The 13,731-nt window shown below is 44.2% G+C and overlaps 1 protein-coding gene across 2 annotated transcripts in view; it reads left to right on the top strand.

The window, feature by feature from the left end:
* The window catches only part of LGI3 (leucine rich repeat LGI family member 3), a 362,651-nt gene that overhangs the window by 223,074 nt on the left and 125,846 nt on the right, over positions 1–13,731 (top strand). For both annotated transcript variants that reach the window (XM_069617743.1, XM_069617744.1), the window contains exons 5-6: positions 2,101–2,172; positions 8,603–8,772. In XM_069617743.1, coding sequence (XP_069473844.1) covers positions 2,101–2,172; positions 8,603–8,772 — 242 coding nt within the window. The remainder of the gene's footprint in view (positions 1–2,100; positions 2,173–8,602; positions 8,773–13,731) is intronic.

Raw genomic sequence — 13,731 nt, 5'->3', positions numbered from 1 at the left:
CCGCCCACATCTCTGAGGTCTCTAAAAAGTCAAATTTCCTACTGCACCTCCTCAGAGGTACTCTGCCTTTCCTCTCCTTCCCCCAGAAGCGCATGGTATCCGAAGATCTGGTTCTCGCTTTGTTGGTCTATTGTAACAGCCTCTTTCTAAATCTACCTGCCTCTACTCTCCGCCCTCTGCAACTAATCCAGAACAGGACTGCGAGACTTTTGTCCTTTGCCTCAAGCCCTGGGATCGTATCTCTCCAGCTCTGAAATCTCTCCATTGGCTCCCAGTGGATGCAATGATTAAATTCGAAACCCTCTGCATTGTCCACATGGCTTTCTGGGGCCTGGGTCCAAAATACCTTCAGTTGTCCCTCCGCAAATACCTCCCCTCTCAAGCTCTTTGCTCCTCTACCTCTAACTCCCTCAGGGTCAGTCGTTTTTCAAAGAAACGATCTGAGGGTAGATCTCTGTCTTCGGCTGGGGCCTCCCTCTGGAACAGCCTCCCTGCCACTCTAAAACTTGACTTCCTCTTTTCTTCTGCCTTCGCTCCCCCTCTCCCCTGCTGATCTGTTCTCTCTTGGAACCGTGCACCTGGCCACCCTCTGTCCTCCGGGCCCAGGTACCTGCTCACCCCGCCACCCTCCCGCACTGCCTCTGGGCCACTCCTTGCACTGGGGTCTGCATCTGTGCCCATACATCCCCCCTTTTTCTTCCTGCACTTATCAGACCTACCCTGTCTGCCTTAAACCTAGCACGTGCAAATTGCTGGCTGCACTACCACTGTTTGTTGCCTTTATTATTTATTTATTGCTATTTATCTGTTTCTCCTCTGCTTCGCACTTTCCACTTCTCCCCCCTTCCATGCACTTTTCCCCTCCCCCTCTCCCATGCACTTGCGCGTTCTCAATGTCACTGGGCCTGGTAAGATTGCTGTTTGGTTCTCGCCTGTTCCCCTCCCTTGCCTTGTCGCGCTCTGAAACACTTGTGTACGAGCGCGATAGAAATAAAATATCAATATCAATATCAATACTAGCGACTTGCATTTCTCTGGGTACCTTACATACCACATGTTGGCGTCAGGAGCATAACTGCTTTGCAATTGGCTGGTCCCCCTCTGAAATGGGCTATAGGGACTAAAACATGATGGCATGGGAGGTGGCACAGAGCAATGGTAGTGGGCAGGATTCATTCAAACTCTTGCATCTATCACATGTTTAGTGCAAAAAGGCTGCCCAAATGGAAGTAGTCTATGCTCCAAAAACCCCAGTTAGTTTACATTGCACTACTTTGGGGATTTTAAGCCACTTTCCTCTCCTGAATTACTTTTTTCATATCCCAACCATTATTTTTCACCTACCCTCAAAAAGGTAAAGCACCAGATTACATAATGTGGATGTAATGTGTGAAGTACCTCTGTTGGTTGATGCACCTGTTGCAGTGAGCTTTGTGCAAGCTGTGGGTTACAAGTTGGCATTCTGGCCATGCCGGCAAATCATTAAATCCTACAGAGGCTGATGCACTAACTAGCAACTAGTTGGCTCCTGCCCTTCGCCTTGGGTACGAATGGGCAAGCACCAAAGGAAGCTGGTAGTGAGCCCTAGCCATAGAGGAGCTTTCCTCAGTCCCCCAGCAGGCAAACGTGGGTGAGTCAGGTGGCTCCTAGATGCCCTGGGTGGTGGCCGAAAGGGGAGAGCAGGTAATGTGCCCCCATGCCTACACTGATTTCCTTCTCCTCTACCACTCAAAAACTGTGTGGCAGATGAAGACCCCATGGCCTGTGCCACTAGGCTGATGGATGGGGGTGCTAGGATTAAATCAGGCAAAAATACACTTTGCACAGTTCCATGTATCAGGGTTTGTGTCATCAGTGCAAAGTCACTTTTGCGTAGTGCAAAGTCACTTTGAACCGTGCAAATATTCCATGAATCGGCTCTTTAGGGAGCAGAGATATGTGCAAGTACAGCACGTGATGTCACTGTCATTTGGCTGGTCTGTTCTTGGCATGCTCCCAGGTGACGGCAATAAATCGGGCTTTATGCCCTCCCCCTATATTTGAGACAGATGAACACTATTCCCAGTCCTACCTTGAATAACCCCTGCTCTTTCTTCACAGATCTCTCGCCAACAATAACCTCCATTCCTTGCCAAGGGACATCTTTAAGCCGCTGAACCTGCTGAGTGACCTGTAAGTGCCACTGAGCATTCGTGATTGCGTGTGTGTCTATGGTACCCACTGCCCGATACCTTTCTGAGCTGCCACCATGGACAGACTAGAGCAAAAAGCGTCCTGGGCACCAGAAAACACAAACGGGAGCTAATTTTCTATGAGCTCATAATTTGAAGGCAGGGAGCCATTACGTTATGCAGTGTGCATGTGTGTTTGTTTGTTTGTTTTATTACTTGTATTGCGCACCAGACCCGTGGGTATTAGGGCGCATTGCATGAGATCCCTCACAGCTTAGTTACACATAAAAATGTACATTTACATAATGCAATTTGTGTGTACACTGCCTTCTGCCCTGCACTTTTGTACTCTGCCGAGTGCTCGCGAGCATGTCAGACAGTGTTTCATTGTAATTGGCAAGTGGCGTCCACAATTCAAGGTAACGCTGCCTAGCATGCTCGCAAGCATGTCAGACAGCGTTTAATTGTAATGGTAAGCACCGCATGCAGTGTTCACAATTGTAAAGTTAACGCTCTCTGAAATGCGAGCATGCCAGGCAGCAGTTACACACTTTGTACGGTGGAGTGCAAAAGTGCAGTGCAAAATTTTCGCCCAGCACATTTGCACTCTGCCATGCAAATGACGAAAATCTGGCGTTGTGGAGCCGTTTAAGCTGCAGTGTTAATGTAATGGCTCCCCCTGATATGATTGGTTATACCCGGGGATTGAACCTCTGTTGCTCCATATCATTTTGCTTCAAAGGCGAGCACGTTGCCCTTGAGCTATCCTCCCTGTCAAATTAGGAGCTCATAGAAAATCAGCTTCTTTGTGCTGGCTGAGAAGTGTTTTCAGATTTTAAGATTTTCTCATAATCATGTCACTTTTAGTCAAATTCCAAGACAACCCCTCTTGCAACAAGATTTTGTGTTACCTTAATTTTCCGAACTTTGGAGGATAGTTTTCACACCCTTGTTCCTACTGAGCTTGATGTGTAAGACTTTAATATTTTGTTAAAATGTGTCTTGGGCGAGGGTTGCATTTTTGCAGCTTTGTCCACGTTTTTTCTTCTTGCCCATAATGGTGGCATCTTAATAGCAGCAGTATTTTGTGCAATTTTGGGAAGTTTTTCACCTGTGAATATGTATGGACGTTTCATCATACTACGCTTACCCTTGCATCAGCAACACGGGCAGACGTCCTATTCATAACATTGAACAGCCTCCGGTGTTGGGCTGCGCCTAGTTTTCAGAGAGTTTGCATGTGCCATACACGGGCACTTGTTAGTGTCAGCAGAGGTGTCCAGGAGTGACTGCTCATGCACTCTGAGCTATCCTTTCACCAATTTCATTAGGGAGAAGCTAGCAACACTCTGGGCCTCATTAGGACCCTTGCGGAGTGGGTGTCCGCCAGCGCTAATCGCGGCGGACCCGTCCGCCGTAATACGAGTTCCCCGTAGCGCCATGGAGGTTTTCTCCGCCTGGTTTTACCGGGCGGAGAAAACCATGGCGCTAAGGGACCTCGTTGTTAATTACGCCGCCGTACTTTACGGCGGCGTAATTAACTCCTTCCCCACTCCCATTATACCCTATGGGGCAAGAATGGGAATGGGGAAGGGTAAAATGGGGATTGGGGATTTACCGCTCCGCCAAGGTCGGCATGGCGTGGTAAATCCGACAACCCCCATGGCGCTATCGGCGGCTTTCCGCCATGCTCCGCGGTGCATTTAGCACCGCGGATTCCGCCAGGGTCGTAATGAGGGCCTCTATCATTGAAGCAGCCGCTCTGTTTTTAATGGCCAATCACGGAACCTCTCCTTCAGGCGTCTGGGATCTGTGTGGGGCTGTCTCCCCCGCAGGGGATATTGTTAATGAAACAGTGCTGTCACTTCACAGCAGCGGTGCTGGTCTTTGAATGAGATGGCGTCAGCATGTTTTAGCATGCCTGCGATAGTCCCATCACTTTTCAGCAGGACATTATTGCGAGAGTACCTGTGTTTCAGAAGAGCTGCTATATTTCGCAGGCACAGTACTAAACGTGTATTGTAATTTATAGCGCCTTCTATCATTTGTATAGTCTCAATGTACTGGTGGTGGGAACGCCATGGGGGACGGAAGTCCAGAGTGTTGGAGGTCACGGAGTAAGATTAGAATGCATGTGGAGAGCAATGTGTTGACATTGTAAGTAGAAACACAAAGGACGGACAGGGGGTGATGTCTGAACTGGTTTGGCCAGCTTTCTGAGCACATAGGATGCACACTGGAGGGAAAATTGTGAGGCTTGCATTACTGTATTAAACCATAGGCCATAGTGCTCTCAATTTGGCTGTGAATCCTGCAACTCTCCTCTCGCACCTCCTCCCTCTTGTGTGCCTGACAAGCTACTGACACTGTCCCAGACCCACCCACTTTTCAGGTTCACTGCCTGTTTGTAAGTCAAGTGTCCTAAAGTCGGTAACTTATTACTGGCAAGGCCTAGAGGCCGTCCTGTGGCACAAAGCCTGTCGGGAAATATATCCCATCCAGAAGTCACACCCTCCATAGATAGCAATGTTTATGCTGCAAATCTAATGTGTGGTGATGTAATGTAAGTGGTCTTGTGTAGTGAGCGCCCGTCTGCCTTTATTGGTGGCCTTGCTGCACTCATCTTCCTATTTTTACGGATATAGCTTTCCCATCTATAGAACCTGGCCGTTCAGGGCTCAGGGGAGTGAATAGAGGGGCTTTACATGCTGTGTTTTCTTGGGCATGGGTTCTACATGTCTTGGCTCACCATGACACAGTGGAAGGCTCAGAAGTCTGGCCACGGCTAAGCTATTGTCAGGCTTGGTGTTCTTAAGCACACTGTGCACTAGCCTAGGGTTTTGGTAACCATGACATAAATAACTGTGGAAACCAACAAATTTGAATTTATTTTGCTCGCTTTTTAGGGAGTTGTTTCAAAATGAGCAAATTCGGATTTCTGTCTTACAACCCCTGCCAAATGTTGTTGGGCCGTGTGAGGAATCTGAGGGCGTCCTCACTTTTTTACCCAAGCTACCCTATCCAGGTAGCTGTGGAAAGACCATCGCTTTTGACTCCTGACCCTTGAGGTGGATATGCGAGGAAAGATCACCTGGGCGGGGGAGACTTGGGCAGCGAGAGTAAGAACCCCAATGTTGAGAAGTGGAATTCCCACTTTCCCTATTCTAATGAAGCTGATATTGCCCGGTCCCTTCCCTATTATTTTTGTGAATCCACTTCTAATGATGAATAACATCTAGGTACTGGCATAAGGAGAATGTCGTTAACACACAAGACATACTTGAAGAAGCAATATGAGCGGTCTAGTGGTTGGGCTCAGTTTCCACGAGCCGGGAACTATAAATATGGCTCCGCTATCAATCAAGAGAGAGAGTCCGGTGAAGTAAAAAGCAGAAAGCAGCACTGGAGCGGGAGCAGTGTTTGCAAAGACAAGTACTTTGTCGACAATCCTAGAAAACCGGCGGAGAATTATAAGGATGCTGGGACTAAGAATAAGCAGACTCTTATATGCCAGTCCTGCGTTGGTCCGTTTTCCCCAAAGACTCTAGGTGGCAGAGCTTGTGCAGCAAAAAGTGTGAAAGGCGATCACTGGTCTGCAGGTGAAGCTAATTGCCAGAATTGTGCAGCGGAAGACGTGTGGGAGATTGTGGCAGAGGTCGAGTTGCTACCCGAAGTCTACGGAGCTAGATGAGCTCCTCATTGCAGAAACCGCTTACCAGAAGCCGAGCAGGTCTGGCAGCAGTGAAGAGAAAACCACGGTAAATTGAACGTGCGGTTCTTTCTCTTGTGCAGTAAGTTGACCGTGCGGTTCTTTCTCTTGCGCGATAGGCGGAATGCAATTGTAGCAAGCAAGAAGTGCTTGTGTAAGAATACAAATGAATAAAAGCCAACCGGACGTTGCTAAGACAATCTCCATATACATTTGTATCACTAGCGAATAAGCATGAGCGGAGACAGAAAGCATTAGTCCTTATTTCTTGGTTGGTGTGATAATCTGAGAAATATACGTCACGTGTATGGAAAAGTGGTTCTGAATTGGCAAGTGAAGAAGAATGGTTGACACAGCAGACAATACGTTGTAATATGGCTAAAGCTTTGAGCCAAGAACGCTATACAAGTATGTCAGCCTTGTCTAATGGTGATGCTTGGACACACATTGTTAGGAGTCAGTGGAACAAACAAGCAGGTGACTTGCTTTTTAATACTGATGTGGATGAAATTCAGATTATGAAACCTTCTGGATTTAAGAACACAGATGAGGAACCAATCATTAATAAGAGCCACAAGGAAGTTATTGTGTTGTGAACCATACAAGCTAAAGGAACTGTAAAGTTGGGCAAGAGCCTCAAGAAGATGATTGTGAATAATTGAGTATAATGAAGCTGAAAGAAACTCAGAGTACAGAAGTTTTAAGTTGACAAGAAGCAAAGTCAGTACAGAAGTTGCTAAAGACCTGAAACCAGTTTCCTAGCAGGTGAATGTACTTGGAAATCTGTGTGGGTTTGCAAAAAGGACATTCAGAAAGTAATGAGAAAGCAGAAATGTCTCTCGGTCGCGTGACCTGTGATGGGAGGACCGTGTGGTCTGACAACTGCGCCTAGACCGAGAAGACAACATCAGTAAAATATAAAAAAAAAGAACGGAAGTAAAGGAACCTTGGTTATGTGGAACTTTAAAAAGTTAGAGAACTGTGTTGTTCAACAGGAGGGTCTGGGACGCACCCCCTGCCTATGGAAAAGTTAACTGTGAAGCAAAGCTGTGTGAACTGTGAGATTTTAGAGGCAGAAGAACCTATTTTTTTGGGTCCACAAACCATCTTGAACCTTGGGGAAGGGAACCGAGGATGATGTGATGCTGAGCTGGAAGAGACCCCATTGAACATATTGTTTTGACCACTTCTTCAATTTCAGCTTGCACATTGTAGATCCTAGATTTGAGGGCAAGAATAGGTTTTGGACACAAATGGACTTTTGATTTGGACATCTTGATGCAGACTAACCTTAGTCTCATTTAAGTAGGGAAATCAATCCTGAGCATAGGGCAAGTTAGGCCTTCTACCACCCCCTTCTATGTTTTACAATTAAATGTTTATATCCCAAACCATACTTTTATGTCTGTGTCCATTAAATGATGCCTTCACAGGGGGCTCTAGGGAAGTACGTAGAAGGGCTTTGCTGCCTGTGTTGTCTTGGGCATGGCTTCAACATGCCCAGGCTCACCATGTAGCGAGTACATTCCAGATGTACCCCCTGGCACAGGGATGACCTCTTCTCCAGCTATCTCTCCTTTCAGTGCTGCACCCCATAGAATGCAGTTGAGTCCCAAGATAAATTTGGTCCAGTTGTACACACAGCTCCTCCACCTTTCCTTCTCATGCCTTCCCTATCACCTTATATATCCCTCGCCCTCATCCCAACTATCCCAACTATCTACCCGACATTGCTTCTCCCTACCACTACTGAATTTTCTGTCATACTCCTCCTTAGCCTCTCTGACAGGCAGAAGTGCTTTGATGCCATGAACTATGGCAATAGGCACTATACAAATGTAAGATAACAGAATATATTGCTTGGTGCATTGGTGCGCATGCTTCATGTTATGAATTGGAATGTCAGCCCCTTATTTACAGAACTCCTCTGCTTGTTATACAACAGAATATGACTTTGCTTCCAATGTAATAGGACCTCACAGCCCATGCCACTGCCTACAGTGGAAAAATAAACGGGGTGATGGTTTGAATATTTAGAATAAATCTTAACTATGCTATAAAATATGCTATTGATTACGACAATTCTTGAAAACAACAGTTTAGTCGTTTTTTTAAAGCAGTGATTTAATGAAGGCAGTCTTGGGAATATCATGGTTTGAATCCAGGTGGCAGCAATTAATTCATGAGTTGCCACTTGGAAAAGGCTGTGGTTCCATGATAAAGGTGTCTAGGGGGCAGGAGTCATTTGACAGGCCTGCTTTGCTGCTTTCCTTCACCTGATTGGAAAATTCCACCTCTTTGATGGGCTTGACTTGGCTAAGCACTGCAGCTGATGGTTTGGTTTCATCGCGCCTTGAAACACTTGTGTATAGGCGCGTTATAAATGCCATATCATATCATTGCGAGGGATTTCAGCATACCAGCATAATTGTGCTGCGAATATGGATGGCTGGATGCTTATTACCTTGTTCAGTTAATGGCTTGTGATTGCATGGTACTTGGGAGGCAATAACCGTTTGGTTGTATGAGTGAGGAGTTCTCATCTCGCTGATGATTTTGAACATCTGTGCTGGACACTCGGTATACACAGAGACAAAATTGGCAGGTCAGGCGTGTGAACGAGAGCCTTTGAAGATTGGGAGCATGTTGGCAGGTTAAGGGTGTAAACAAAATCCACAGCACTTCTCCACGTCCCAGCTGACCTAATTTCCTCACCATGCAGCGATCTCCGTGGAAATATCTTCGACTGTGACTGTGAAGTGAAGTGGCTAGTGGAGTGGCTGCGTGCAACCAACACCACGGTGCCCACCACATTCTGCAGTGGTCCCACAAAGTACAAAGGCCAGAAGATCCGGGATCTCCCATTGAAAGAATTTGACTGCATCACCACAGGTCTGATGTGTAAAATTACTATTTTATGAGACCCTCCATTTCTCTCATCATGTTGTGCCATTCAGCCCTAGGATGTCTCATAAGTTTGCCAAAAATTGATTCTGTTAGCCCAATTAAGATAACATTTGTTTGACTTGCATTTGCTGTGATGTTGTTCAGGCTCTCAATTGGTTAAAACAAATCTCTAATTTATGGCAATAACATTATGTGTGTGAAATACAGGTTTTGACAAGAAAACACTGCAATTTGAGAAACAAGTGATTTTATGTATATTAATATTACAAAACTACCCAGACGAAATTCATCAAAGACACATAAGGACATTCCAAAGAGACAACAATGACTATATAAATGGCAGGATGTACACATTTGCCATACAATATGACTCTTTATATCACCCCCTGACATCCGAAGGAACACTCCAGAATCTTCTGACATTAGTTCTGGTGAGTGAGGTGACATTCCAGGAACATCAGCAACAGAGTTAATGGAATATGGCTTTTTCGAAGAAATCAGAGCAAAAAAAGAGGAAATGAAAAGGGTATTTCAAAGGAAAAAGATATCAAATCAGCAAAGTTGGGAGTGAAAGAAACAGGAGCAAGGTTCGAGGAAGAGGTTATTAAAATCGTGGGAAACAATACAAACACACAAACACATTCACAGTAGATGCAAGCATAAATAATTGTTCAACAACAGCAGTGAATCTGTCTCCCTTCTTCCCTGAAAAACAGCCAAACTGTTACAATTGGGTTTGACATTTGTTGTGTCAAAATTTGGATTTAGTTGATATATGTGTGGGTATTTTCAAATGTAGAACATTACAATTACACAAACATTTTGCTATTATAAACTCTTCTACATATAATTATTCTGGTCCAGTCAATCCAATGAGTATTAGAGAGGCAGAAGCCTTAGAAGGTTTGAAATCTCCAGACTGAAACTGGTGATAATGCACATACATTAGTTGATCCTGACCAGATTAAGCTGAATGTAGCCATTTTAGTCACTTTAAGCCAAAGTCCTATTCGTTTTCAACCATCCTACAATTGCTACTCTTTATTTGTTCGCAAAGGTCTATACACATATCACAAATCCACCAGGTACGCCAATTGTTAGTTCCATAGGTTCTCCGACAGAACTGATGGCCAGTTTCATAGATATTTACTTGCTTCCATTTGTAACGTGACTCCCCTCATATGTAAAAGATACAGAGAGGTGATTAATAGATTCAGTGATGTGCCATGAAAATCATACTCTATGATGGTAACATTAGATGTGTCTTCTCCATATGCAATTATTTTAAACACTGATTGTTTAAATGCAGCAAACATTTTCTTGAAAAACTAATCAGGAACTTACAAACAACACACACACACACATGTTATTAAAAATGATCAATATTGTGCATCATCAGAGTTATTTTCTGTTCAACAGCAAATTGTATCTACAAGTAAGAGGTATTGCAATAGGCAATGAGTTTTCCCCACATATGCAAATATATTAATGGGTTAATGGTAAGAAGCTCTTTATTCTTAACAATGTAAGGAATGTGTGGAATGAAAACATTGTTATGTGGCTTTGTTATATATATGATTTCTTTATTGTCATTAGTCGGAGCTGTAGAAATGTGTTGCATTTATTGTTCAAAATTATTTTATCTTAAATGTCATCATGAATTATAGCAACAATAATATGAATTTTTAGATCTGCTAATGATGTTTACAAATAATTAGATCAAGACCAAAATGTATTGTAAAAAGACATCAGTAATTCCATCTAACCGAACACCTCTTTTCACCCATCTAGCAATCTAGATAATATACCTTATTCAGAGTTTTTAAGAGCTAAAAGTAAATGCTCTTTGGAAAGTGGCTTCTTGGCTATCTGCCAAGAAAACATGTGGAACCAGAAAGGCTTACCTTGTTTTCATCGTGGTTATTTAAGCCTTTGGCCTTTTTCAACGTGGTGTTTTCACTCTGCCATTTTTGTCGCATTTAAAAAAATGTATATTGGTTGTTTGTTTGGGGTAAGGGATTGGGGGTGGTGGGTGTCAGTGTGAGGTGGTGGGGTTGGTTAGAGGGAATTTGAGGGGAAGCCGCCTTTTGAAAAAAGTGTCAAATGGCTGCTGTGAAAACACCACAGTGAAAAGGTCAACGATTAAAATAGCTAGGAAAAAATATGTGAAACAGTGAAGAAATTTGTCTATGTTTCAGGGAGAGGTAATTCTCCTAAGGCAATTGAATACTCTTTACATAAAGTGTCCAGAATATCAGCAAATATATTATCAAAGCCTAAACAAAATCAATCTGGTTCTGATAACATAGGATTCATAGCCATATATGGTTTACAAACCCCAAAATGTGGGGTATTCTCAATAACAGTGGCACCTACTGTATAAAACTTTACAGTCAATACTGAGTAATACGTTACAGACAGTGCTTTAAGTGGGCCGGGGCCAGCCGGGGCTGCCCTGTCCCACCACAACATTGGCACGACCCATTATCCCGCTGCAGCTGCGACGGGAGATGTGCCCGCCATTCAGTCCGTCACTGTAAATTCCTCTGGTGACCCTTCGCCTGAGGGGTCACCAGAGGAAGTTACTGTCCCTTTGTATCCCCACCCCTCCCCAGGTCGCTGAGGCATCTTTAACGCTTGGCGAACCTGGGGACTCCTTGATGTATTTCGAGGTTTATAAAAAATAGCTTGAAAAGTACACAATTCAAGCCATCTTTTATAAAGCTTTGTCGCTGGACAAAGACGCCTCATGCTTTGTCCGTCAGCAAAGCTTTATAAAAGATGGTCTGAATTGTGTACTTTTTAAACCATCTTTTATAAACATAGAAATGTTTTAAAAAGATGGCTTGAAAAGTATGCAAACCGTAAAGCATGCACAGAAATATATAAATGTTATATATTTTTGTGCATACTTACTATGTTTTGTGTACTTTTCAAGCCATCTTTTATAAACAGACATATATTACATATTTCTGTGTTTTTAAAAGATGGCTTGCTTAGTACACAAACCATAGCAAGGTACGCACATAAATATACAACATTTATACAGATTTGTGAACATACTTTACGGTTTGCATACTTTTTAGGCCACACCGATCCCACAAGCCACGCCCACAAATGAGTGTCCCCCTCAATGTCTTACCCCACTTAAAGCACTGACCTACAGATATGTTACAAGCATGGCAAATACATACGTGATTTTCTTATAAGAAGTCACTATAGAAAACCAAGTAATACCTGTTGGTTCTACAAACAAGCTGGATTTTTCCAATGTGGATCCTGCAATATTTGCAAGCAAGTCCTCAATAATTCTATCTTTGAAATTGAGAAAGTTAAATTGAGACATTTTATCAGAGACAATATTGTTACAACACTGACTTTGCTGTCTATAGTCTCATCTGGGCTTGTCCAAAGTTATACATTATACATTTCTTTGTGAACACGCAACGATGTAGGCAGAATTTCCTAGTCTGAGCACTCCCATTTTCGTTTATTTTTAAATTAAATATGTTTTTCGTTTTCTTTTATTATTTTCTTGCTGTGCTGTCCGGCGCACTCTGCGCCTGCTTCCTTCCGGCTTCTCTCGCCACTGCCCTCTCTCCCAGCCCGCCCTCCGCTGGCTGACTACTGTTATTGCATCCTCCTAAACACTGGAAGCTGCACCCTAGCAAGTCCTCTCCACCTGAGACCCCAGGGACTCTTTGTGAACATGCAACGAGTAAGGCAGCATCTCCTGACTTCAATGCTCCCATTTTCGTTAATTTGTAACCAAAATTCGTTTTTCGTTTTATTTAATGAATTCCTTTTGCTGACCTGCGCACTCTGCACCTGCTTCCCTTGTGCTCCTCTTGCCACCTCCCTCTATCCCACCCCGTCCTCCGCAAGCTGACTGGTGTTATCGCGGCCTCCCCCTCATCCCGGAACATCTCATTAACAACACTCCCAGGCCAGCCCCCTGCCTGTGCGGCCCCCTCAGCGAAGGACCCAGAAGCTAAGGATAGCCCCTGAGAAGTAGCTCCAGATGGTGTATGCCGGTGTCAGACGGGGAAGCAGGAAGCTGGTAGCCACTGACAAGTTAGGTGTGATGCGGACAGGGGGCAGCAATCACTGCACCCCACTAAACTGTCCCACCTCTCTAATTCCTCTTATCCAATTTCACCGCACATAAGCATATGTTCTGACACATGTACCCACACTTGTATGCCAACCACATCCCTTATATACACTCACTGTTAGCCTCCCACTCCCACGTGAACAGTGTTGCTTAGCCATTTCATATACCTAGGTGAACTGTGTTAGTTAGCCATCTTTCACAGCAAGGAGAACAGTGTTGCTTAGCTATTTCACACATCTGGGTGAACTGTGTTGCTTGGCCATTTCACAAATCCAGATTAACTGCATTAGTTTCATCTATTGCATCTAAGTGAACTGTGTTGCTTAGCCATCTGTCTCGTCTGGCTGAACTGTGTTTCTTGGCCATTTAGCACATCTGGGTGAAATGTGTTGGTTAGTCATCAGTCGCATCTAGGTAATCTGTGTTGTTTAGCCATCTGTCACACTAGGCGAACTGTGTTGCTTAAGCCATTTCATGCATCTAGTTGAACTGTGTTGCTTAGCCATTTCGCACATCTAGGTGAACTGTGTTGATTAGCCATTTTGCACATCTAGGTGAACTGTGTTACTTAGCCATTTTGCACATCTAGGTGAACTGTGTTATTTAGCCATCTGCCACATCTAGGTGAACTGTGTTGCTTGTCCCATTTCGCACGTCCAGGTGAACTGTGTTGCTCGGGCCATTTCGCACATCCAGCTGAACTGTGTTGCTTAGCCATTTCGCACATCTAGGTGAACTGTGTTGCTTAGACATTTCACACATCTATGTGAACTGTATTAGTAAGCCATCTGTCAGAACTAGGTGAACGGTGTTGCTTACCCATTTCACAC

Source organism: Ambystoma mexicanum, chromosome 10, assembly GCF_040938575.1.
Source record: "Ambystoma mexicanum isolate Mex_15411 chromosome 10, UKY_AmexF1_1, whole genome shotgun sequence".
Taxonomy (NCBI): Eukaryota; Metazoa; Chordata; class Amphibia; order Caudata; family Ambystomatidae; genus Ambystoma; species Ambystoma mexicanum.
Note: the sequence above shows the minus strand (reverse complement) of the source record. Positions and strands in the feature narration are given on the sequence as shown.